General features: G+C 32.1%; 1 protein-coding gene across 1 annotated transcript; it reads left to right on the top strand.

Moving 5' to 3' along the window:
* The first annotated feature begins 732 nt into the window (after positions 1 to 732).
* LOC146872095 (uncharacterized) lies at positions 733 to 2,744 on the top strand. The gene has a single exon (XM_085664385.1). The coding sequence runs from the start codon at positions 733 to 735 to the stop codon at positions 2,734 to 2,736; it is 2,004 nt and encodes a 667-aa protein (XP_085520511.1). The 3' UTR covers positions 2,737 to 2,744.
* The last annotated feature ends 24,023 nt before the right edge of the window (positions 2,745 to 26,767 follow it).

Below are 26,767 nucleotides of genomic sequence, written 5' to 3' on the forward strand. Positions count from 1 at the left end.
TCTTGCGAGCACAACATCAATAGACATTGCCAATGCTTTAATCTCAAATTTAATTTGTAAGTTCGGAGCGCCTAGGGCAATACTCACAGACCAAGGATCAAACTTTTTAAGTACCCTACTACGAGCTATAGCACGTAAATTTAAGATAAAGCAGTACAAAACTACAGCTTTCTACCCACAGTCAAACGGATCATTGGAAAGGTCTCACCATGTCCTAATCGAGTACCTGAAGCAATTTACGGATAAGGAAAAAGATTGGGACGAATGGGTAGACACGGCTATCTTTTCATATAATACAAGTGTACACGAGGGAACACGATACACGCCCTACGAACTAGTCTTCGGAAAATTAGCTAGGGTTCCAGCCTCAGATCCACCTTTGGACGATGAAATGGACAGGACATACTTACAATATTACGCGAATCTAATAAACAAAATAAATAGAACACAAGAGGTAGCACGACAAAATTTGATGAGATCGAAGGAAACTTCAAAAAGGTATTACGACAAGAAAGCAAGACCGTTAACGCTAAGGGAAGGGGATAAGGTATTTTTACTGAAGGAACCTACTAACAAATTCGGCAACCAATATACAGGACCTCATCAGATTTTAGAAATACTCCCTCGAAATAATGTTAAACTATCAATAGGAAACCATACTAGGATAGTGCATGCTAATAAGTTAAGAATATCTAAAATGAAATAGGTTAAGGTGATTATTTTACAGAAACCATGGGGCTTCTCGGAATTTTAATAACAACCGTAGGAATCATCTCTGAATGTTACTGTTTGTTGGGGTACGACTGTGGGGGAGGATCAACCAACATCACAACAATTTCACTATTGGACACGGGAGAATGTAATATCCCATCACATGCACCCAATGCTACAGAAGTCTACATTCAGCTTCTACAATTAGCAGAATACGATTACACGCACGTATACCAATGCCGAGTGGAGATTGATAGAACAATTTATTATTGCGGAATGTCATCACATGTGTCAGCTGTTCAAAATGGAAGGCGAATATACCTGATGGACTTAACAGCTGAGGCATGCAAGGCCACGTTCAACACCGGTATAATGGGAATAACACCGACCCTGCAGGTATCAGGATTGCGGGCCAATGCCACCGAATATCGGAGTGCCACATTAGCAGGATCAATTTCAATGGACGGCAAGTGTTCGGGAACACAATACGCCGATCCGTACGGCACGTGGGACAATGTAGTGGTGCAAGCATCACTCAAAATTAACATCAAGGAATATTATGCTACTGTAAAGATAAGACAGAACAACGTGATTTTGAGCAAAGGAGAGGTGTGCGTATTTACGGATGGAATGTGCCTAACCGACGAGGAAGGAAATGCGTTTTGGTCGACCAGGCCGGAGTCGTCCTGTAACTTCGATAACTACAAGGTGTTATATGAAGGATTTGCGACCAAATTAAAAACCATGGGTAATACGGAAGTATACCCGGACATATACACCATCACGACTCAAGACGTTACATTCACCTTGGAAAAAAGAGCAGAGCATCATTTGTGCGGATATACTTTACTACTGAGCGAGCATCCAAAATTATTCATTCTAGAGACGCAGAAAGGAAGGACCTTTGCGTCAAAAGCAAAATTATCAGTCGAAAACCTCGATCTGTTCGCTTATGTTAACTCCAAATTTGTTTACCTCGAAAAACACATAAGAACGCAAATGACAGCCCTGTACAGCGACGTAATTAGGCAAAAGTGCGAACTAGAAAAACAGGTCCTTAAGAACGCTTTGGCATTAGCAACCCTCCGCCCAGATGAGTTCGCTTATACAATCATGAAGGCAGCTGGGTACATGGCAGTAACTGTAGGGGAAGTCATTCACATAGTAAAATGTACACCCGTCCCAGTCAGCATTAGGCAATCAGAAGAATGTTACCATGAACTACCTGTCACGCACCAGAATAACAGTCTTTACCTGACACCAAAATCGAGAATACTGGTAAAGACAGGCACCATAAAGGAATGCAACGCACTACTACCATCCATGTACTACTTGGAGGGAAATTGGTACAGACTGACACCGAAACCTGTGGAGGTACTCCCTCCTCAAACACTCCAACCATTAACAAAGCTAGCATGGAAATATATTAATACCAAGAACTTAATGACGAGCGGAATATATACGCATCAAGACTTGGACAACTTACGGGACCACATCATGTTCCCCGCAGAGAGACCAGGACTTTTAAATACAATTGCCAGAGGAGCGACAGGACACCGCATCCCACCTAACACTGTTTCGATGTATAACTTATTGGGAGAAGCAGACATCAACAAAATTACGGATAGCGCAATCTCGAAGCTGTGGCAAGGCTTTTTAGCATTTGGATCAGCAAGTGCTGGAATGATCGGATTATTTATCCTAGTTAAAGGCGTAAAATTATGTGTCGACGCCATTATCAGAGGATACGTGCTCCATACTGTCTATGGATGGAGCTTACATCTGTTAGGAGCCATCTGGAGTTCGTTGACGCATCTACTTCTTCATCTGGGACGATCAGATAAGCAAGACGGAAGGAAGACAACAAAGGGTGAAGGAAATAGTGATACCATTGAAGTAACGGTGGACGACACAAAAGATGATGCTACTCCGACACCCGCAACCAGAGGAAGTTCAAAATATCCGATTCTCGAAAGCATCCTAGCAGCTCGTAAAAACAAGTCGTCAGAAATAGAAATTTCCTAACGACTCAATTAAGGGGAGGTGTCACGTCGCCGTATAACGACGTGTGGTACCCAAGCATCTCTAGACATTAGTATATAGGATACGGAAATGCTAATCCCACTGTCGGTAATCATACTGTCTCTAGTTCTACTTTAGATAATCCAACATCGGTAATTCTGCTCTCGGAAATCTTCTGTAGGTTAATCTACAGTGGGTAACGCCATAATAATAATTAATCGCACCTCAGAAATTTTAACAAGAGATATAATTCACTATTATTATTAAAATGGGAACACTATTGTTAGATAAGGTTCACTTAATAAATAAAAAGAAAGAACATATGTCAAAATAAAAATTGTTAAACAAACAGAATAAAGTACATAGGTAAGACCTTATATCTAGAAATTAACAATATATATATATATGTATATATATATATACATATATACGTACACGCATAAAAACAGATTAATAATAGATTAATAGCGGTAAGGGACCTTATATTACATAATTATTAAGATGAGAATCATAATTAGAAATAACAATAATTATATACTATTAAAATCCTCGCACACTTATAATGGCACACATTATTAAATAATAATTATTAAAATAATAATGTTGTAATATTTAGAATATAAGTAATAAAGATAGAGCGACAAGCCGAGACATTCATATCACGAATGGCTAGACTACATCCTGTGATAACCGCATTCCAGAGGCTAAGGATTCCAGGAACTACATCCGGTGATAACCGCGCCTGGGAACCGAGAATTCTGTGAAATGTATCCGCTGATAACCGCATTCCTGAGGCTAAGAATTCTCGGAACTACATCCGGTGATAAGCGTCGACTGGCAGCAATTCCCAGAAAAGTAACGAAGGAATGCTTGTACTACATCACGCCACTCCTTTCCCACGGGCAATACCCTCGCGTGCTGGCGGCAAGTCTGAGCGGCGCGCATGCGCAGCAACATCATTGGGGAGTCAACCAAGTGGGAGACCAGCGGAGCGGCAGCCAGTCTTCATCCGTCGCTCAATCCGATCAGCAGCAATACTTTTAGCTCCGCGCTTAAGATAAATCAACTTAACATTGTACTTAGGAATTATAGACATATCTACTGGGTAGTTTTATTATTACGACATACGATTCATAGGCAATTACGCCTTCGAGAGCGACCGTATGGTTAAACAAGTATAAGGGCCATAACGGAAGAATCTTTCTTCTCTCTTTCTACTGGTTAATTCGGGTGAAGTTGTAAATTAGTTACAAATTAGAATAAATAATTATTACGCGTATCCCGAGTTCCGCGCACAAATAACTAATTCATGGTTTGAATCAAATGTTTTACCGAACTGTATATTTAGTGTATTTTTAGTGATATATATATATATATATTAAATCGTTATTGTTAAATTGTGGTGATACTTTTCATTCATCTCGTTGTCCACCGAACTTCCCATCCATTCATCTAAAGAATCTGAGGGCGTTTGAATTAATATCTACCCAAGGGGGCGAATTCCAGTCCAGGATATACGGCAACCCCCTGATATCATTCATTGGTTGGAAAGTCTTGGCAGCGGTGGTAAGTCAGTAAAAATATATTGGCGCTAATATACATCAAAGGAGCGGACGGTTTTCTATGCGGCAGCCATTCTTCGAGCAACAGGAATCACTTGCTCTCAATCCCGAGTCCTTGTACCAAAACGAGAGGAGTCTGCGAGGTTGGAGTAGAAGGGTAGTCCTTGACCTGACCGTATTAGCAGCTCACAATTAAAAATTCTTTTTTTTTGTGTTTTCTCCCGTCTGGGACGTAACAATATGAAATGAAACAATGTTAAAAACTTCGATTCCACTATAAAATTGATGTTTGATCTTATGAAATGCAATGTTCTGAATCGATTGGTAACATTTTTCAGTCTGTGGCACAAGTATTTAGAAAGATTTCACGATTTTATCTCCTCATATACCGAAATTCGCATACGTCGATTACATTTTTCGACAAATTTCATGTTATAACGCGTATTTACACATAGTAAAAACGTTATATTCTTGTTATATTCTTCATTCTGCGTCGATAGAATGTAAAATCATTGAAATCGGACGAGATTTCAATTTTTCATTTTTCGTCGATACGCGTATATGAGCGAAAAATCGTATATATGAAATGAAACAATGTTAAAAACTTCGATTCCACTATAAAATTGATGTTTGATCTTATGAAATGCAATGTTCTGAATCGATTGGTAACATTTTTCAGTCTGTGGCACAAGTATTTAGAAAGATTTCACGATTTTATCTCCTCATATACCGAAATTCGCATACGTCGATTACATTTTTCGACAAATTTCATGTTATAACGCGTATTTACACATAGTAAAAACGTTATATTCTTGTTATATTCTTCATTCTGCGTCGATAGAATGTAAAATCATTGAAATCGGACGAGATTTCAATTTTTCATTTTTCGTCGATACGCGTATATGAGCGAAAAATCGTATATACGAAATGAAACAATGTTAAAAACTTCGATTCCACTATAAAATTGATGTTTGATCTTATGAAATGCAATGTTCTGAATCGATTGGTAACATTTTTCAGTCTGTGGCACAAGTATTTAGAAAGATTTCACGATTTTATCTTCTCATATACCGAAATTCGCATACGTCGATTACATTTTTCGACAAATTTCATGTTATAACGCGTATTTACACATAGTAAAAACGTTATATTCTTGTTATATTCTTCATTCTGCGTCGATAGAATGTAAAATCATTGAAATCGGACGAGATTTCAATTTTTCATTTTTCGTCGATACGCGTATATGAGCGAAAAATCGTATATACGAAATGAAACAATGTTAAAAACTTCGATTCCACTATAAAATTGATGTTTGATCTTATGAAATGCAATGTTCTGAATCGATTGGTAACATTTTTCAATCTGTGGCACAAGTATTTAGAAAGATTTCACGATTTTATCTTCTCATATACCGAAATTCGCATACGTCGATTACATTTTTCGACAAATTTCATGTTATAACGCGTATTTACACATAGTAAAAACGTTATATTCTTGTTATATTCTTCATTCTGCGTCGATAGAATGTAAAATCATTGAAATCGGACGAGATTTCAATTTTTCATTTTTCGTCGATACGCGTATATGAGCGAAAAATCGTATATACGAAATGAAACAATGTTAAAAACTTCGATTCCACTATAAAATTGATGTTTGATCTTATGAAATGCAATGTTCTGAATCGATTGGTAACATTTTTCAATCTGTGGCACAAGTATTTAGAAAGATTTCACGATTTTATCTTCTCATATACCGAAATTCGCATACGTCGATTACATTTTTCGACAAATTTCATGTTATAACGCGTATTTACACATAGTAAAAACGTTATATTCTTGTTATATTCTTCATTCTGCGTCGATAGAATGTAAAATCATTGAAATCGGACGAGATTTCAATTTTTCATTTTTCGTCGATACGCGTATATGAGCGAAAAATCGTATATACGAAATGAAACAATGTTAAAAACTTCGATTCCACTATAAAATTGATGTTTGATCTTATGAAATGCAATGTTCTGAATCGATTGGTAACATTTTTCAGTCTGTGGCACAAGTATTTAGAAAGATTTCACGATTTTATCTTCTCATATACCGAAATTCGCATACGTCGATTACATTTTTCGACAAATTTCATGTTATAACGCGTATTTACACATAGTAAAAACGTTATATTCTTGTTATATTCTTCATTCTGCGTCGATAGAATGTAAAATCATTGAAATCGGACGAGATTTCAATTTTTCATTTTTCGTCGATACGCGTATATGAGCGAAAAATCGTATATACGAAATGAAACAATGTTAAAAACTTCGATTCCACTATAAAATTGATGTTTGATCTTATGAAATGCAATGTTCTGAATCGATTGGTAACATTTTTCAATCTGTGGCACAAGTATTTAGAAAGATTTCACGATTTTATCTTCTCATATACCGAAATTCGCATACGTCGATTACATTTTTCGACAAATTTCATGTTATAACGCGTATTTACACATAGTAAAAACGTTATATTCTTGTTATATTCTTCATTCTGCGTCGATAGAATGTAAAATCATTGAAATCGGACGAGATTTCAATTTTTCATTTTTCGTCGATACGCGTATATGAGCGAAAAATCGTATATATGAAATGAAACAATGTTAAAAACTTCGATTCCACTATAAAATTGATGTTTGATCTTATGAAATGCAATGTTCTGAATCGATTGGTAACATTTTTCAGTCTGTGGCACAAGTATTTAGAAAGATTTCACGATTTTATCTCCTCATATACCGAAATTCGCATACGTCGATTACATTTTTCGACAAATTTCATGTTATAACGCGTATTTACACATAGTAAAAACGTTATATTCTTGTTATATTCTTCATTCTGCGTCGATAGAATGTAAAATCATTGAAATCGGACGAGATTTCAATTTTTCATTTTTCGTCGATACGCGTATATGAGCGAAAAATCGTATATACGAAATGAAACAATGTTAAAAACTTCGATTCCACTATAAAATTGATGTTTGATCTTATGAAATGCAATGTTCTGAATCGATTGGTAACATTTTTCAGTCTGTGGCACAAGTATTTAGAAAGATTTCACGATTTTATCTTCTCATATACCGAAATTCGCATACGTCGATTACATTTTTCGACAAATTTCATGTTATAACGCGTATTTACACATAGTAAAAACGTTATATTCTTGTTATATTCTTCATTCTGCGTCGATAGAATGTAAAATCATTGAAATCGGACGAGATTTCAATTTTTCATTTTTCGTCGATACGCGTATATGAGCGAAAAATCGTATATATGAAATGAAACAATGTTAAAAACTTCGATTCCACTATAAAATTGATGTTTGATCTTATGAAATGCAATGTTCTGAATCGATTGGTAACATTTTTCAGTCTGTGGCACAAGTATTTAGAAAGATTTCACGATTTTATCTCCTCATATACCGAAATTCGCATACGTCGATTACATTTTTCGACAAATTTCATGTTATAACGCGTATTTACACATAGTAAAAACGTTATATTCTTGTTATATTCTTCATTCTGCGTCGATAGAATGTAAAATCATTGAAATCGGACGAGATTTCAATTTTTCATTTTTCGTCGATACGCGTATATGAGCGAAAAATCGTATATACGAAATGAAACAATCTTAAAAACTTCGATTCCACTATAAAATTGATGTTTGATCTTATGAAATGCAATGTTCTGAATCGATTGGTAACATTTTTCAATCTGTGGCACAAGTATTTAGAAAGATTTCACGATTTTATCTTCTCATATACCGAAATTCGCATACGTCGATTACATTTTTCGACAAATTTCATGTTATAACGCGTATTTACACATAGTAAAAACGTTATATTCTTGTTATATTCTTCATTCTGCGTCGATAGAATGTAAAATCATTGAAATCGGACGAGATTTCAATTTTTCATTTTTCGTCGATACGCGTATATGAGCGAAAAATCGTATATACGAAATGAAACAATGTTAAAAACTTCGATTCCACTATAAAATTGATGTTTGATCTTATGAAATGCAATGTTCTGAATCGATTGGTAACATTTTTCAATCTGTGGCACAAGTATTTAGAAAGATTTCACGATTTTATCTTCTCATATACCGAAATTCGCATACGTCGATTACATTTTTCGACAAATTTCATGTTATAACGCGTATTTACACATAGTAAAAACGTTATATTCTTGTTATATTCTTCATTCTGCGTCGATAGAATGTAAAATCATTGAAATCGGACGAGATTTCAATTTTTCATTTTTCGTCGATACGCGTATATGAGCGAAAAATCGTATATATGAAATGAAACAATGTTAAAAACTTCGATTCCACTATAAAATTGATGTTTGATCTTATGAAATGCAATGTTCTGAATCGATTGGTAACATTTTTCAGTCTGTGGCACAAGTATTTAGAAAGATTTCACGATTTTATCTTCTCATATACCGAAATTCGCATACGTCGATTACATTTTTCGACAAATTTCATGTTATAACGCGTATTTACACATAGTAAAAACGTTATATTCTTGTTATATTCTTCATTCTGCGTCGATAGAATGTAAAATCATTGAAATCGGACGAGATTTCAATTTTTCATTTTTCGTCGATACGCGTATATGAGCGAAAAATCGTATATACGAAATGAAACAATGTTAAAAACTTCGATTCCACTATAAAATTGATGTTTGATCTTATGAAATGCAATGTTCTGAATCGATTGGTAACATTTTTCAATCTGTGGCACAAGTATTTAGAAAGATTTCACGATTTTATCTTCTCATATACCGAAATTCGCATACGTCGATTACATTTTTCGACAAATTTCATGTTATAACGCGTATTTACACATAGTAAAAACGTTATATTCTTGTTATATTCTTCATTCTGCGTCGATAGAATGTAAAATCATTGAAATCGGACGAGATTTCAATTTTTCATTTTTCGTCGATACGCGTATATGAGCGAAAAATCGTATATATGAAATGAAACAATGTTAAAAACTTCGATTCCACTATAAAATTGATGTTTGATCTTATGAAATGCAATGTTCTGAATCGATTGGTAACATTTTTCAGTCTGTGGCACAAGTATTTAGAAAGATTTCACGATTTTATCTCCTCATATACCGAAATTCGCATACGTCGATTACATTTTTCGACAAATTTCATGTTATAACGCGTATTTACACATAGTAAAAACGTTATATTCTTGTTATATTCTTCATTCTGCGTCGATAGAATGTAAAATCATTGAAATCGGACGAGATTTCAATTTTTCATTTTTCGTCGATACGCGTATATGAGCGAAAAATCGTATATACGAAATGAAACAATGTTAAAAACTTCGATTCCACTATAAAATTGATGTTTGATCTTATGAAATGCAATGTTCTGAATCGATTGGTAACATTTTTCAGTCTGTGGCACAAGTATTTAGAAAGATTTCACGATTTTATCTTCTCATATACCGAAATTCGCATACGTCGATTACATTTTTCGACAAATTTCATGTTATAACGCGTATTTACACATAGTAAAAACGTTATATTCTTGTTATATTCTTCATTCTGCGTCGATAGAATGTAAAATCATTGAAATCGGACGAGATTTCAATTTTTCATTTTTCGTCGATACGCGTATATGAGCGAAAAATCGTATATACGAAATGAAACAATGTTAAAAACTTCGATTCCACTATAAAATTGATGTTTGATCTTATGAAATGCAATGTTCTGAATCGATTGGTAACATTTTTCAGTCTGTGGCACAAGTATTTAGAAAGATTTCACGATTTTATCTTCTCATACACCGAAATTCGCATACGTCGATTACATTTTTCGACAAATTTCATACACGGTATTTATACATAGTAAAAACGTTATATTCTTGTTATATTCTTCATTCTGCGTCGATAGAATGTAAAATCATTGAAATCGGACGAGATTTCAATTTTTCATTTTTCGTCGATACGCGTATATGAGCGAAAAATCGTATATACGAAATGAAACAATGTTAAAAACTTCGATTCCACTATAAAATTGATGTTTGATGTTATGAAATGCAATGTTCTGAATCGATTGGTAACATTTTTCAGTCTGTGGCACAAGTATTTAGAAAGATTTCACGATTTTATCTTCTCATATACCGAAATTCGCATACGTCGATTACATTTTTCGACAAATTTCATGTTATAACGCGTACTTACAAATAGTAAAAACGTTATATTCTTGTTATATTCTTCATTCTGCGACGATAGAATGTAAAATCATTGAAATCGGACGAGATTTCAATTTTTCATTTTTCGTCGATACACGTATATGAGCGAAAAAGCGTATATACGAAATGAAACAATGTTAAAAACTTCGATTCCACTATAAAATCTTTGTTTGATCTTATGAAATGCAATGTTCTGAATCGATTGGTAACATTTTTCAGTCTGTGGCACAAGTATTTAGAAAGATTTCACGATTTTATCTTCTCATACACCGAAATTCGCATACGTCGATTACATTTTTCGACAAATTTCATGTTATAACGGGTATTTACACATAGTAAAAACGTTATATTCTTGTTATATTCTTCATTCTGCGTCGATAGAATGTAAAATCATTGAAATCGAACGAGAATTCAATTTTTCATTTTTCGTCGATACGCGTATATGAGCGAAAAATCGTATATACGAAATGAAACAATGTTAAATACTTCGATTCCACTATAAAATTAATGTTTGATCTTATGAAATGCAATGTTCTGAATCGATTGGTAACATTTTTCAGTCTGTGGCACAAGTATTTAGAAAGTTTTCACGATTTTATCTTCTCATATACCGAAATTCGCATAAGTCGATTACATTTTTCGACAAATTTCATGTTATAACGCGTATTTACACATAATAAAAACGTTATATTCTTGTTATATTCTTCATTCTGCGTCGATAGAATGTAAAATAATTGAAATCGGACGAGATTACAATTTCTCATTTTTCGTCGATACGCGTATATGAGCGAAAAATCGTATATACGAAATGAAACAATGTTAAAAACTTCGATTCCACTATAAAATTGATGTTTGATCTTATGAAATGCAATGTTCTGAATCGATTTATAACATTTTTCAGTCTGTGGCACAAGTATTGAGAAAGATTTCACGATTTTATCTTCTCATATACCGAAATTCGCATACGTCGATTACATTTTTCGACAAATTTCATGTTATAACGCGTATTTACACATAGTAAAAACGTTATATTCTTGTTATATTCTTCATTCTGCGTCGATAGAATGTAAAATCATTGAAATCGGACGATTTCAATTTTTCATTTTTCGTCGATACGCGTATCTGAGTGAAAAATCGTATATACGAAATGAAACAATGTTAAAAACTTCGATTCCACTATAAAATTGATGTTTGATCTTATGAAATGCAATGTTCTGAATCGATTGGTAACATTTTTCAGTCTGTGGCACAAGTATTTAGAAAGATTTCACAATTTTATCTTCTCATATACCGAAATTCGCATACGTCGATTACATTTTTCGACAAATTTCATGTTATAACGCGTATTTACACATAGTAAAAACGTTATATTCTTGTTATATTCTTCATTCTGCGTCGATAGAATGAAGAATCATTGAAATCGGACGAGATTTCAATTTTTCATTTTTCGTCGATACGCGTATATGAGCGAAAAATCGTATATACGAAATGAAACAATGTTAAAAACTTCGATTCCACTATAAAATTGATGTTTGATCTTATGAAATGCAATGTTCTGAATCGATTGGTAACATTTTTCAGTCTGTGGCACAAGTATTTAGAAAGATTTCACGATTTTATCTTCTCATACACCGAAATTCGCATACGTCGATTACATTTTTCGACAAATTTCATGTTATAACGGGTATTTACACATAGTAAAAACGTTATATTCTTGTTATATTCTTCATTCAAAAGTTTAGAGAATGTAAAATCATTGAAATCGGACGAGATTTCAATTTTTCATTTTTCGTCGATACGCGTATATGAGCGAAAAATCGTATATACGAAATGAAACAATGTTAAGTACTTCGATTCCACTATAAAATTGATGTTTGATGTTATGAAATGCAATGTTCTGAATCGATTGGTAACATTTTTCAGTCTGTGGCACAAGTATTTAGAAAGATTTCACGATTTTATCTTCTCATATACCGAAATTCGCATACGTCGATTACATTTTTCGACAAATTTCATGTTATAACGCGTACTTACAAATAGTAAAAACGTTATATTCTTGTTATATTCTTCATTCTGCGACGATAGAATGTAAAATCATTGAAATCGGACGAGATTTCAATTTTTCATTTTTCGTCGATACACGTATATGAGCGAAAAAGCGTATATACGAAATGAAACAATGATAAAAACTTCGATTCCACTATAAAATCTTTGTCTGATCTGAAGAAAGCTAAATGTTCTGAATCGATTGGTAACATTTTTCAGTCTGTGGCACAAGTATTTAGAAAGATTTCACGATTTTATCTTCTCATACACCGAAATTCGCATACGTCGATTACATTTTTCGACAAATTTCATGTTATAACGGGTATTTACACATAGTAAAAACGTTATATTCTTGTTATATTCTTCATTCTGCGTCGATAGAATGTAAAATCATTGAAATCGGACGAGATTTCAATTTTTCATTTTTCGTCGATACGCGTATATGAGCGAAAAATCGTATATACGAAATGAAACAATGTTAAATACTTCGATTCCACTATAAAATTAATGTTTGATCTTATGAAATGCAATGTTCTGAATCGATTGGTAACATTTTTCAGTCTGTGGCACAAGTATTTAGAAAGTTTTCACGATTTTATCTTCTCATATACCGAAATTCGCATAAGTCGATTACATTTTTCGACAAATTTCATGTTATAACGCGTATTTACACATAATAAAAACGTTATATTCTTGTTATATTCTTCATTCTGCGTCGATAGAATGTAAAATCATTGAAATCGGACGAGATTTCAATTTCTCATTTTTCGTCGATACGCGTATATGAGCGAAAAATCGTATATACGAAATGAAACAATGTTAAAAACTTCGATTCCACTATAAAATTGATGTTTGATCTTATGAAATGCAATGTTCTGAATCGATTTATAACATTTTTCAGTCTGTGGCACAAGTATTTAGAAAGATTTCACGATTTTATCTTCTCATATACCGAAATTCGCATACGTCGATTACATTTTTCGACAAATTTCATGTTATAACGCGTATTTACACATAGTAAAAACGTTATATTCTTGTTATATTCTTCATTCTGCGTCGATAGAATGTAAAATCATTGAAATCGGACGAGATTTCAATTTTTCATTTTTCGTCGATACGCGTATATGAGCGAAAAAGCGTATATACGAAATGAAACAATGTTAAAAACTTCGATTCCACTATAAAATTGATGTTTGATCTTATGAAATGCAATGTTCTGAATCGATTGGTAACATTTTTCAGTCTGTGGCACAAGTATTTAGAAAGATTTCACGATTTTATCTTCTCATATACCGAAATTCGCATACGTCGATTACATTTTTCGACAAATTTCATGTTATAACGCGTATTTACACATAGTAAAAACGTTATATTCTTGTTATATTCTTCATTCTGCGTCGATAGAATGTAAAATCATTGAAATCGGACGAGATTTCAATTTTTCATTTTTCGTCGATACGCGTATATGAGCGAAAAATCGTATATACGAAATGAAACAATGTTAAAAACTTCGATTCCACTATAAAATTGATGTTTGATCTTATGAAATGCAATGTTCTGAATCGATTGGTAACATTTTTCAGTCTGTGGCACAAGTATTTAGAAAGATTTCACGATTTTATCTTCTCATATACCGAAATTCGCATACGTCGATTACATTTTTCGACAAATTTCATGTTATAACGCGTATTTACACATAGTAAAAACGTTATATTCTTGTTATATTCTTCATTCTGCGTCGATAGAATGTAAAATCATTGAAATCGGACGAGATTTCAATTTTTCATTTTTCGTCGATACGCGTATATGAGCGAAAAATCGTATATACGAAATGAAACAATGTTAAAAACTTCGATTCCACTATAAAATTGATGTTTGATCTTATGAAATGCAATGTTCTGAATCGATTGGTAACATTTTTCAGTCTGTGGCACAAGTATTTAGAAAGATTTCACGATTTTATCTTCTCATATACCGAAATTCGCATACGTCGATTACATTTTTCGACAAATTTCATGTTATAACGCGTATTTACACATAGTAAAAACGTTATATTCTTGTTATATTCTTCATTCTGCGTCGATAGAATGTAAAATCATTGAAATCGGACGAGATTTCAATTTTTCATTTTTCGTCGATACGCGTATATGAGCGAAAAATCGTATATACGAAATGAAACAATGTTAAAAACTTCGATTCCACTATAAAATTGATGTTTGATCTTATGAAATGCAATGTTCTGAATCGATTGGTAACATTTTTCAGTCTGTGGCACAAGTATTTAGAAAGATTTCACGATTTTATCTTCTCATATACCGAAATTCGCATACGTCGATTACATTTTTCGACAAATTTCATGTTATAACGCGTATTTACACATAGTAAAAACGTTATATTCTTGTTATATTCTTCATTCTGCGTCGATAGAATGTAAAATCATTGAAATCGGACGAGATTTCAATTTTTCATTTTTCGTCGATACGCGTATATGAGCGAAAAATCGTATATACGAAATGAAACAATGTTAAAAACTTCGATTCCACTATAAAATTGATGTTTGATCTTATGAAATGCAATGTTCTGAATCGATTGGTAACATTTTTCAGTCTGTGGCACAAGTATTTAGAAAGATTTCACGATTTTATCTTCTCATATACCGAAATTCGCATACGTCGATTACATTTTTCGACAAATTTCATGTTATAACGCGTATTTACACATAGTAAAAACGTTATATTCTTGTTATATTCTTCATTCTGCGTCGATAGAATGTAAAATCATTGAAATCGGACGAGATTTCAATTTTTCATTTTTCGTCGATACGCGTATATGAGCGAAAAATCGTATATACGAAATGAAACAATGTTAAAAACTTCGATTCCACTATAAAATTGATGTTTGATCTTATGAAATGCAATGTTCTGAATCGATTGGTAACATTTTTCAGTCTGTGGCACAAGTATTTAGAAAGATTTCACGATTTTATCTTCTCATATACCGAAATTCGCATACGTCGATTACATTTTTCGACAAATTTCATGTTATAACGCGTATTTACACATAGTAAAAACGTTATATTCTTGTTATATTCTTCATTCTGCGTCGATAGAATGTAAAATCATTGAAATCGGACGAGATTTCAATTTTTCATTTTTCGTCGATACGCGTATATGAGCGAAAAATCGTATATACGAAATGAAACAATGTTAAAAACTTCGATTCCACTATAAAATTGATGTTTGATCTTATGAAATGCAATGTTCTGAATCGATTGGTAACATTTTTCAGTCTGTGGCACAAGTATTTAGAAAGATTTCACGATTTTATCTTCTCATATACCGAAATTCGCATACGTCGATTACATTTTTCGACAAATTTCATGTTATAACGCGTATTTACACATAGTAAAAACGTTATATTCTTGTTATATTCTTCATTCTGCGTCGATAGAATGTAAAATCATTGAAATCGGACGAGATTTCAATTTTTCATTTTTCGTCGATACGCGTATATGAGCGAAAAATCGTATATACGAAATGAAACAATGTTAAAAACTTCGATTCCACTATAAAATTGATGTTTGATCTTATGAAATGCAATGTTCTGAATCGATTGGTAACATTTTTCAGTCTGTGGCACAAGTATTTAGAAAGATTTCACGATTTTATCTTCTCATATACCGAAATTCGCATACGTCGATTACATTTTTCGACAAATTTCATGTTATAACGCGTATTTACACATAGTAAAAACGTTATATTCTTGTTATATTCTTCATTCTGCGTCGATAGAATGTAAAATCATTGAAATCGGACGAGATTTCAATTTTTCATTTTTCGTCGATACGCGTATATGAGCGAAAAATCGTATATACGAAATGAAACAATGTTAAAAACTTCGATTCCACTATAAAATTGATGTTTGATCTTATGAAATGCAATGTTCTGAATCGATTGGTAACATTTTTCAGTCTGTGGCACAAGTATTTAGAAAGATTTCACGATTTTATCTTCTCATATACCGAAATTCGCATACGTCGATTACATTTTTCGACAAATTTCATGTTATAACGCGTATTTACACATAGTAAAAACGTTATATTCTTGTTATATTCTTCATTCTGCGTCGATAGAATGTAAAATCATTGAAATCGGACGAGATTTCAATTTTTCATTTTTCGTCGATACGCGTATATGAGCGAAAAATCGTATATACGAAATGAAACAATGTTAAAAACTTCGATTCCACTATAAAATTGATGTTTGATCTTATGAAATGCAATGTTCTGAATCGATTGGTAACATTTTTCAGTCTGTGGCACAAGTATTTAGAAAGATTTCACGATTTTATCTTCTCATATACCGAAATTCGCATACGTCGATTACATTTTTCGACAAATTTCATGTTATAACGCGTATTTACACATAGTAAAAACGTTATATTCTTGTTATATTCTTCATTCTGCGTCGATAGAATGTAAAATCATTGAAATCGGACGAGATTTCAATTTTTCATTTTTCGTCGATACGCGTATATGAGCGAAAAATCGTATATACGAAATGAAACAATGTTAAAAACTTCGATTCCACTATAAAATTGATGTTTGATCTTATGAAATGCAATGTTCTGAATCGATTGGTAACATTTTTCAGTCTGTGGCACAAGTATTTAGAAAGATTTCACGATTTTATCTTCTCATATACCGAAATTCGCATACGTCGATTACATTTTTCGACAAATTTCATGTTATAACGCGTATTTACACATAGTAAAAACGTTATATTCTTGTTATATTCTTCATTCTGCGTCGATAGAATGTAAAATCATTGAAATCGGACGAGATTTCAATTTTTCATTTTTCGTCGATACGCGTATATGAGCGAAAAATCGTATATACGAAATGAAACAATGTTAAAAACTTCGATTCCACTATAAAATTGATGTTTGATCTTATGAAATGCAATGTTCTGAATCGATTGGTAACATTTTTCAGTCTGTGGCACAAGTATTTAGAAAGATTTCACGATTTTATCTTCTCATATACCGAAATTCGCATACGTCGATTACATTTTTCGACAAATTTCATGTTATAACGCGTATTTACACATAGTAAAAACGTTATATTCTTGTTATATTCTTCATTCTGCGTCGATAGAATGTAAAATCATTGAAATCGGACGAGATTTCAATTTTTCATTTTTCGTCGATACGCGTATATGAGCGAAAAATCGTATATACGAAATGAAACAATGTTAAAAACTTCGATTCCACTATAAAATTGATGTTTGATCTTATGAAATGCAATGTTCTGAATCGATTGGTAACATTTTTCAGTCTGTGGCACAAGTATTTAGAAAGATTTCACGATTTTATCTTCTCATATACCGAAATTCGCATACGTCGATTACATTTTTCGACAAATTTCATGTTATAACGCGTATTTACACATAGTAAAAACGTTATATTCTTGTTATATTCTTCATTCTGCGTCGATAGAATGTAAAATCATTGAAATCGGACGAGATTTCAATTTTTCATTTTTCGTCGATACGCGTATATGAGCGAAAAATCGTATATACGAAATGAAACAATGTTAAAAACTTCGATTCCACTATAAAATTGATGTTTGATCTTATGAAATGCAATGTTCTGAATCGATTGGTAACATTTTTCAGTCTGTGGCACAAGTATTTAGAAAGATTTCACGATTTTATCTTCTCATATACCGAAATTCGCATACGTCGATTACATTTTTCGACAAATTTCATGTTATAACGCGTATTTACACATAGTAAAAACGTTATATTCTTGTTATATTCTTCATTCTGCGTCGATAGAATGTAAAATCATTGAAATCGGACGAGATTTCAATTTTTCATTTTTCGTCGATACGCGTATATGAGCGAAAAATCGTATATACGAAATGAAACAATGTTAAAAACTTCGATTCCACTATAAAATTGATGTTTGATCTTATGAAATGCAATGTTCTGAATCGATTGGTAACATTTTTCAGTCTGTGGCACAAGTATTTAGAAAGATTTCACGATTTTATCTTCTCATATACCGAAATTCGCATACGTCGATTACATTTTTCGACAAATTTCATGTTATAACGCGTATTTACACATAGTAAAAACGTTATATTCTTGTTATATTCTTCATTCTGCGTCGATAGAATGTAAAATCATTGAAATCGGACGAGATTTCAATTTTTCATTTTTCGTCGATACGCGTATATGAGCGAAAAATCGTATATACGAAATGAAACAATGTTAAAAACTTCGATTCCACTATAAAATTGATGTTTGATCTTATGAAATGCAATGTTCTGAATCGATTGGTAACATTTTTCAGTCTGTGGCACAAGTATTTAGAAAGATTTCACGATTTTATCTTCTCATATACCGAAATTCGCATACGTCGATTACATTTTTCGACAAATTTCATGTTATAACGCGTATTTACACATAGTAAAAACGTTATATTCTTGTTATATTCTTCATTCTGCGTCGATAGAATGTAAAATCATTGAAATCGGACGAGATTTCAATTTTTCATTTTTCGTCGATACGCGTATATGAGCGAAAAATCGTATATACGAAATGAAACAATGTTAAAAACTTCGATTCCACTATAAAATTGATGTTTGATCTTATGAAATGCAATGTTCTGAATCGATTGGTAACATTTTTCAGTCTGTGGCACAAGTATTTAGAAAGATTTCACGATTTTATCTTCTCATATACCGAAATTCGCATACGTCGATTACATTTTTCGACAAATTTCATGTTATAACGCGTATTTACACATAGTAAAAACGTTATATTCTTGTTATATTCTTCATTCTGCGTCGATAGAATGTAAAATCATTGAAATCGGACGAGATTTCAATTTTTCATTTTTCGTCGATACGCGTATATGAGCGAAAAATCGTATATACGAAATGAAACAATGTTAAAAACTTCGATTCCACTATAAAATTGATGTTTGATCTTATGAAATGCAATGTTCTGAATCGATTGGTAACATTTTTCAGTCTGTGGCACAAGTATTTAGAAAGATTTCACGATTTTATCTTCTCATATACCGAAATTCGCATACGTCGATTACATTTTTCGACAAATTTCATGTTATAACGCGTATTTACACATAGTAAAAACGTTATATTCTTGTTATATTCTTCATTCTGCGTCGATAGAATGTAAAATCATTGAAATCGGACGAGATTTCAATTTTTCATTTTTCGTCGATACGCGTATATGAGCGAAAAATCGTATATACGAAATGAAACAATGTTAAAAACTTCGATTCCACTATAAAATTGATGTTTGATCTTATGAAATGCAATGTTCTGAATCGATTGGTAACATTTTTCAGTCTGTGGCACAAGTATTTAGAAAGATTTCACGATTTTATCTTCTCATATACCGAAATTCGCATACGTCGATTACATTTTTCGACAAATTTCATGTTATAACGCGTATTTACACATAGTAAAAACGTTATATTCTTGTTATATTCTTCATTCTGCGTCGATAGAATGTAAAATCATTGAAATCGGACGAGATTTCAATTTTTCATTTTTCGTCGATACGCGTATATGAGCGAAAAATCGTATATACGAAATGAAACAATGTTAAAAACTTCGATTCCACTATAAAATTGATGTTTGATCTTATGAAATGCAATGTTCTGAATCGATTGGTAACATTTTTCAGTCTGTGGCACAAGTATTTAGAAAGATTTCACGATTTTATCTTCTCATATACCGAAATTCGCATACGTCGATTACATTTTTCGACAAATTTCATGTTATAACGCGTATTTACACATAGTAAAAACGTTATATTCTTGTTATATTCTTCATTCTGCGTCGATAGAATGTAAAATCATTGAAATCGGACGAGATTTCAATTTTTCATTTTTCGTCGATACGCGTATATGAGCGAAAAATCGTATATACGAAATGAAACAATGTTAAAAACTTCGATTCCACTATAAAATTGATGTTTGATCTTATGAAATGCAATGTTCTGAATCGATTGGTAACATTTTTCAGTCTGTGGCACAAGTATTTAGAAAGATTTCACGATTTTATCTTCTCATATACCGAAATTCGCATACGTCGATTACATTTTTCGACAAATTTCATGTTATAACGCGTATTTACACATAGTAAAAACGTTATATTCTTGTTATATTCTTCATTCTGCGTCGATAGAATGTAAAATCATTGAAATCGGACGAGATTTCAATTTTTCATTTTTCGTCGATACGCGTATATGAGCGAAAAATCGTATATACGAAATGAAACAATGTTAAAAACTTCGATTCCACTATAAAATTGATGTTTGATCTTATGAAATGCAATGTTCTGAATCGATTGGTAACATTTTTCAGTCTGTGGCACAAGTATTTAGAAAGATTTCACGATTTTATCTTCTCATATACCGAAATTCGCATACGTCGATTACATTTTTCGACAAATTTCATGTTATAACGCGTATTTACACATAGTAAAAACGTTATATTCTTGTTATATTCTTCATTCTGCGTCGATAGAATGTAAAATCATTGAAATCGGACGAGATTTCAATTTTTCATTTTTCGTCGATACGCGTATATGAGCGAAAAATCGTATATACGAAATGAAACAATGTTAAAAACTTCGATTCCACTATAAAATTGATGTTTGATCTTATGAAATGCAATGTTCTGAATCGATTGGTAACATTTTTCAGTCTGTGGCACAAGTATTTAGAAAGATTTCACGATTTTATCTTCTCATATACCGAAATTCGCATACGTCGATTACATTTTTCGACAAATTTCATGTTATAACGCGTATTTACACATAGTAAAAACGTTATATTCTTGTTATATTCTTCATTCTGCGTCGATAGAATGTAAAATCATTGAAATCGGACGAGATTTCAATTTTTCATTTTTCGTCGATACGCGTATATGAGCGAAAAATCGTATATACGAAATGAAACAATGTTAAAAACTTCGATTCCACTATAAAATTGATGTTTGATCTTATGAAATGCAATGTTCTGAATCGATTGGTAACATTTTTCAGTCTGTGGCACAAGTATTTAGAAAGATTTCACGATTTTATCTTCTCATATACCGAAATTCGCATACGTCGATTACATTTTTCGACAAATTTCATGTTATAACGCGTATTTACACATAGTAAAAACGTTATATTCTTGTTATATTCTTCATTCTGCGTCGATAGAATGTAAAATCATTGAAATCGGACGAGATTTCAATTTTTCATTTTTCGTCGATACGCGTATATGAGCGAAAAATCGTATATACGAAATGAAACAATGTTAAAAACTTCGATTCCACTATAAAATTGATGTTTGATCTTATGAAATGCAATGTTCTGAATCGATTGGTAACATTTTTCAGTCTGTGGCACAAGTATTTAGAAAGATTTCACGATTTTATCTTCTCATATACCGAAATTCGCATACGTCGATTACATTTTTCGACAAATTTCATGTTATAACGCGTATTTACACATAGTAAAAACGTTATATTCTTGTTATATTCTTCATTCTGCGTCGATAGAATGTAAAATCATTGAAATCGGACGAGATTTCAATTTTTCATTTTTCGTCGATACGCGTATATGAGCGAAAAATCGTATATACGAAATGAAACAATGTTAAAAACTTCGATTCCACTATAAAATTGATGTTTGATCTTATGAAATGCAATGTTCTGAATCGATTGGTAACATTTTTCAGTCTGTGGCACAAGTATTTAGAAAGATTTCACGATTTTATCTTCTCATATACCGAAATTCGCATACGTCGATTACATTTTTCGACAAATTTCATGTTATAACGCGTATTTACACATAGTAAAAACGTTATATTCTTGTTATATTCTTCATTCTGCGTCGATAGAATGTAAAATCATTGAAATCGGACGAGATTTCAATTTTTCATTTTTCGTCGATACGCGTATATGAGCGAAAAATCGTATATACGAAATGAAACAATGTTAAAAACTTCGATTCCACTATAAAATTGATGTTTGATCTTATGAAATGCAATGTTCTGAATCGATTGGTAACATTTTTCAGTCTGTGGCACAAGTATTTAGAAAGATTTCACGATTTTATCTTCTCATATACCGAAATTCGCATACGTCGATTACATTTTTCGACAAATTTCATGTTATAACGCGTATTTACACATAGTAAAAACGTTATATTCTTGTTATATTCTTCATTCTGCGTCGATAGAATGTAAAATCATTGAAATCGGACGAGATTTCAATTTTTCATTTTTCGTCGATACGCGTATATGAGCGAAAAATCGTATATACGAAATGAAACAATGTTAAAAACTTCGATTCCACTATAAAATTGATGTTTGATCTTATGAAATGCAATGTTCTGAATCGATTGGTAACATTTTTCAGTCTGTGGCACAAGTATTTAGAAAGATTTCACGATTTTATCTTCTCATATACCGAAATTCGCATACGTCGATTACATTTTTCGACAAATTTCATGTTATAACGCGTATTTACACATAGTAAAAACGTTATATTCTTGTTATATTCTTCATTCTGCGTCGATAGAATGTAAAATCATTGAAATCGGACGAGATTTCAATTTTTCATTTTTCGTCGATACGCGTATATGAGCGAAAAATCGTATATACGAAATGAAACAATGTTAAAAACTTCGATTCCACTATAAAATTGATGTTTGATCTTATGAAATGCAATGTTCTGAATCGATTGGTAACATTTTTCAGTCTGTGGCACAAGTATTTAGAAAGATTTCACGATTTTATCTTCTCATATACCGAAATTCGCATACGTCGATTACATTTTTCGACAAATTTCATGTTATAACGCGTATTTACACATAGTAAAAACGTTATATTCTTGTTATATTCTTCATTCTGCGTCGATAGAATGTAAAATCATTGAAATCGGACGAGATTTCAATTTTTCATTTTTCGTCGATACGCGTATATGAGCGAAAAATCGTATATACGAAATGAAACAATGTTAAAAACTTCGATTCCACTATAAAATTGATGTTTGATCTTATGAAATGCAATGTTCTGAATCGATTGGTAACATTTTTCAGTCTGTGGCACAAGTATTTAGAAAGATTTCACGATTTTATCTTCTCATATACCGAAATTCGCATACGTCGATTACATTTTTCGACAAATTTCATGTTATAACGCGTATTTACACATAGTAAAAACGTTATATTCTTGTTATATTCTTCATTCTGCGTCGATAGAATGTAAAATCATTGAAATCGGACGAGATTTCAATTTTTCATTTTTCGTCGATACGCGTATATGAGCGAAAAATCGTATATACGAAATGAAACAATGTTAAAAACTTCGATTCCACTATAAAATTGATGTTTGATCTTATGAAATGCAATGTTCTGAATCGATTGGTAACATTTTTCAGTCTGTGGCACAAGTATTTAGAAAGATTTCACGATTTTATCTTCTCATATACCGAAATTCGCATACGTCGATTACATTTTTCGACAAATTTCATGTTATAACGCGTATTTACACATAGTAAAAACGTTATATTCTTGTTATATTCTTCATTCTGCGTCGATAGAATGTAAAATCATTGAAATCGGACGAGATTTCAATTTTTCATTTTTCGTCGATACGCGTATATGAGCGAAAAATCGTATATACGAAATGAAACAATGTTAAAAACTTCGATTCCACTATAAAATTGATGTTTGATCTTATGAAATGCAATGTTCTGAATCGATTGGTAACATTTTTCAGTCTGTGGCACAAGTATTTAGAAAGATTTCACGATTTTATCTTCTCATATACCGAAATTCGCATACGTCGATTACATTTTTCGACAAATTTCATGTTATAACGCGTATTTACACATAGTAAAAACGTTATATTCTTGTTATATTCTTCATTCTGCGTCGATAGAATGTAAAATCATTGAAATCGGACGAGATTTCAATTTTTCATTTTTCGTCGATACGCGTATATGAGCGAAAAATCGTATATACGAAATGAAACAATGTTAAAAACTTCGATTCCACTATAAAATTGATGTTTGATCTTATGAAATGCAATGTTCTGAATCGATTGGTAACATTTTTCAGTCTGTGGCACAAGTATTTAGAAAGATTTCACGATTTTATCTTCTCATATACCGAAATTCGCATACGTCGATTACATTTTTCGACAAATTTCATGTTATAACGCGTATTTACACATAGTAAAAACGTTATATTCTTGTTATATTCTTCATTCTGCGTCGATAGAATGTAAAATCATTGAAATCGGACGAGATTTCAATTTTTCATTTTTCGTCGATACGCGTATATGAGCGAAAAATCGTATATACGAAATGAAACAATGTTAAAAACTTCGATTCCACTATAAAATTGATGTTTGATCTTATGAAATGCAATGTTCTGAATCGATTGGTAACATTTTTCAGTCTGTGGCACAAGTATTTAGAAAGATTTCACGATTTTATCTTCTCATATACCGAAATTCGCATACGTCGATTACATTTTTCGACAAATTTCATGTTATAACGCGTATTTACACATAGTAAAAACGTTATATTCTTGTTATATTCTTCATTCTGCGTCGATAGAATGTAAAATCATTGAAATCGGACGAGATTTCAATTTTTCATTTTTCGTCGATACGCGTATATGAGCGAAAAATCGTATATACGAAATGAAACAATGTTAAAAACTTCGATTCCACTATAAAATTGATGTTTGATCTTATGAAATGCAATGTTCTGAATCGATTGGTAACATTTTTCAGTCTGTGGCACAAGTATTTAGAAAGATTTCACGATTTTATCTTCTCATATACCGAAATTCGCATACGTCGATTACATTTTTCGACAAATTTCATGTTATAACGCGTATTTACACATAGTAAAAACGTTATATTCTTGTTATATTCTTCATTCTGCGTCGATAGAATGTAAAATCATTGAAATCGGACGAGATTTCAATTTTTCATTTTTCGTCGATACGCGTATATGAGCGAAAAATCGTATATACGAAATGAAACAATGTTAAAAACTTCGATTCCACTATAAAATTGATGTTTGATCTTATGAAATGCAATGTTCTGAATCGATTGGTAACATTTTTCAGTCTGTGGCACAAGTATTTAGAAAGATTTCACGATTTTATCTTCTCATATACCGAAATTCGCATACGTCGATTACATTTTTCGACAAATTTCATGTTATAACGCGTATTTACACATAGTAAAAACGTTATATTCTTGTTATATTCTTCATTCTGCGTCGATAGAATGTAAAATCATTGAAATCGGACGAGATTTCAATTTTTCATTTTTCGTCGATACGCGTATATGAGCGAAAAATCGTATATACGAAATGAAACAATGTTAAAAACTTCGATTCCACTATAAAATTGATGTTTGATCTTATGAAATGCAATGTTCTGAATCGATTGGTAACATTTTTCAGTCTGTGGCACAAGTATTTAGAAAGATTTCACGATTTTATCTTCTCATATACCGAAATTCGCATACGTCGATTACATTTTTCGACAAATTTCATGTTATAACGCGTATTTACACATAGTAAAAACGTTATATTCTTGTTATATTCTTCATTCTGCGTCGATAGAATGTAAAATCATTGAAATCGGACGAGATTTCAATTTTTCATTTTTCGTCGATACGCGTATATGAGCGAAAAATCGTATATACGAAATGAAACAATGTTAAAAACTTCGATTCCACTATAAAATTGATGTTTGATCTTATGAAATGCAATGTTCTGAATCGATTGGTAACATTTTTCAGTCTGTGGCACAAGTATTTAGAAAGATTTCACGATTTTATCTTCTCATATACCGAAATTCGCATACGTCGATTACATTTTTCGACAAATTTCATGTTATAACGCGTATTTACACATAGTAAAAACGTTATATTCTTGTTATATTCTTCATTCTGCGTCGATAGAATGTAAAATCATTGAAATCGGACGAGATTTCAATTTTTCATTTTTCGTCGATACGCGTATATGAGCGAAAAATCGTATATACGAAATGAAACAATGTTAAAAACTTCGATTCCACTATAAAATTGATGTTTGATCTTATGAAATGCAATGTT

The sequence above is a fragment of the Vespa mandarinia genome, unplaced genomic scaffold (assembly GCF_050613455.1).
Source record: "Vespa mandarinia isolate Hongniang unplaced genomic scaffold, ASM5061345v1 scaffold_55, whole genome shotgun sequence".
Taxonomy (NCBI): domain Eukaryota; kingdom Metazoa; phylum Arthropoda; class Insecta; order Hymenoptera; family Vespidae; genus Vespa; species Vespa mandarinia.

What these genes read in the sequence shown, in the direction of transcription:
- LOC146872095 (XM_085664385.1), top strand. Translation starts at nt 733, where the DNA reads ATGGGGCTTCTCGGAATTTTAATAACAACCGTAGGAATCATCTCTGAA.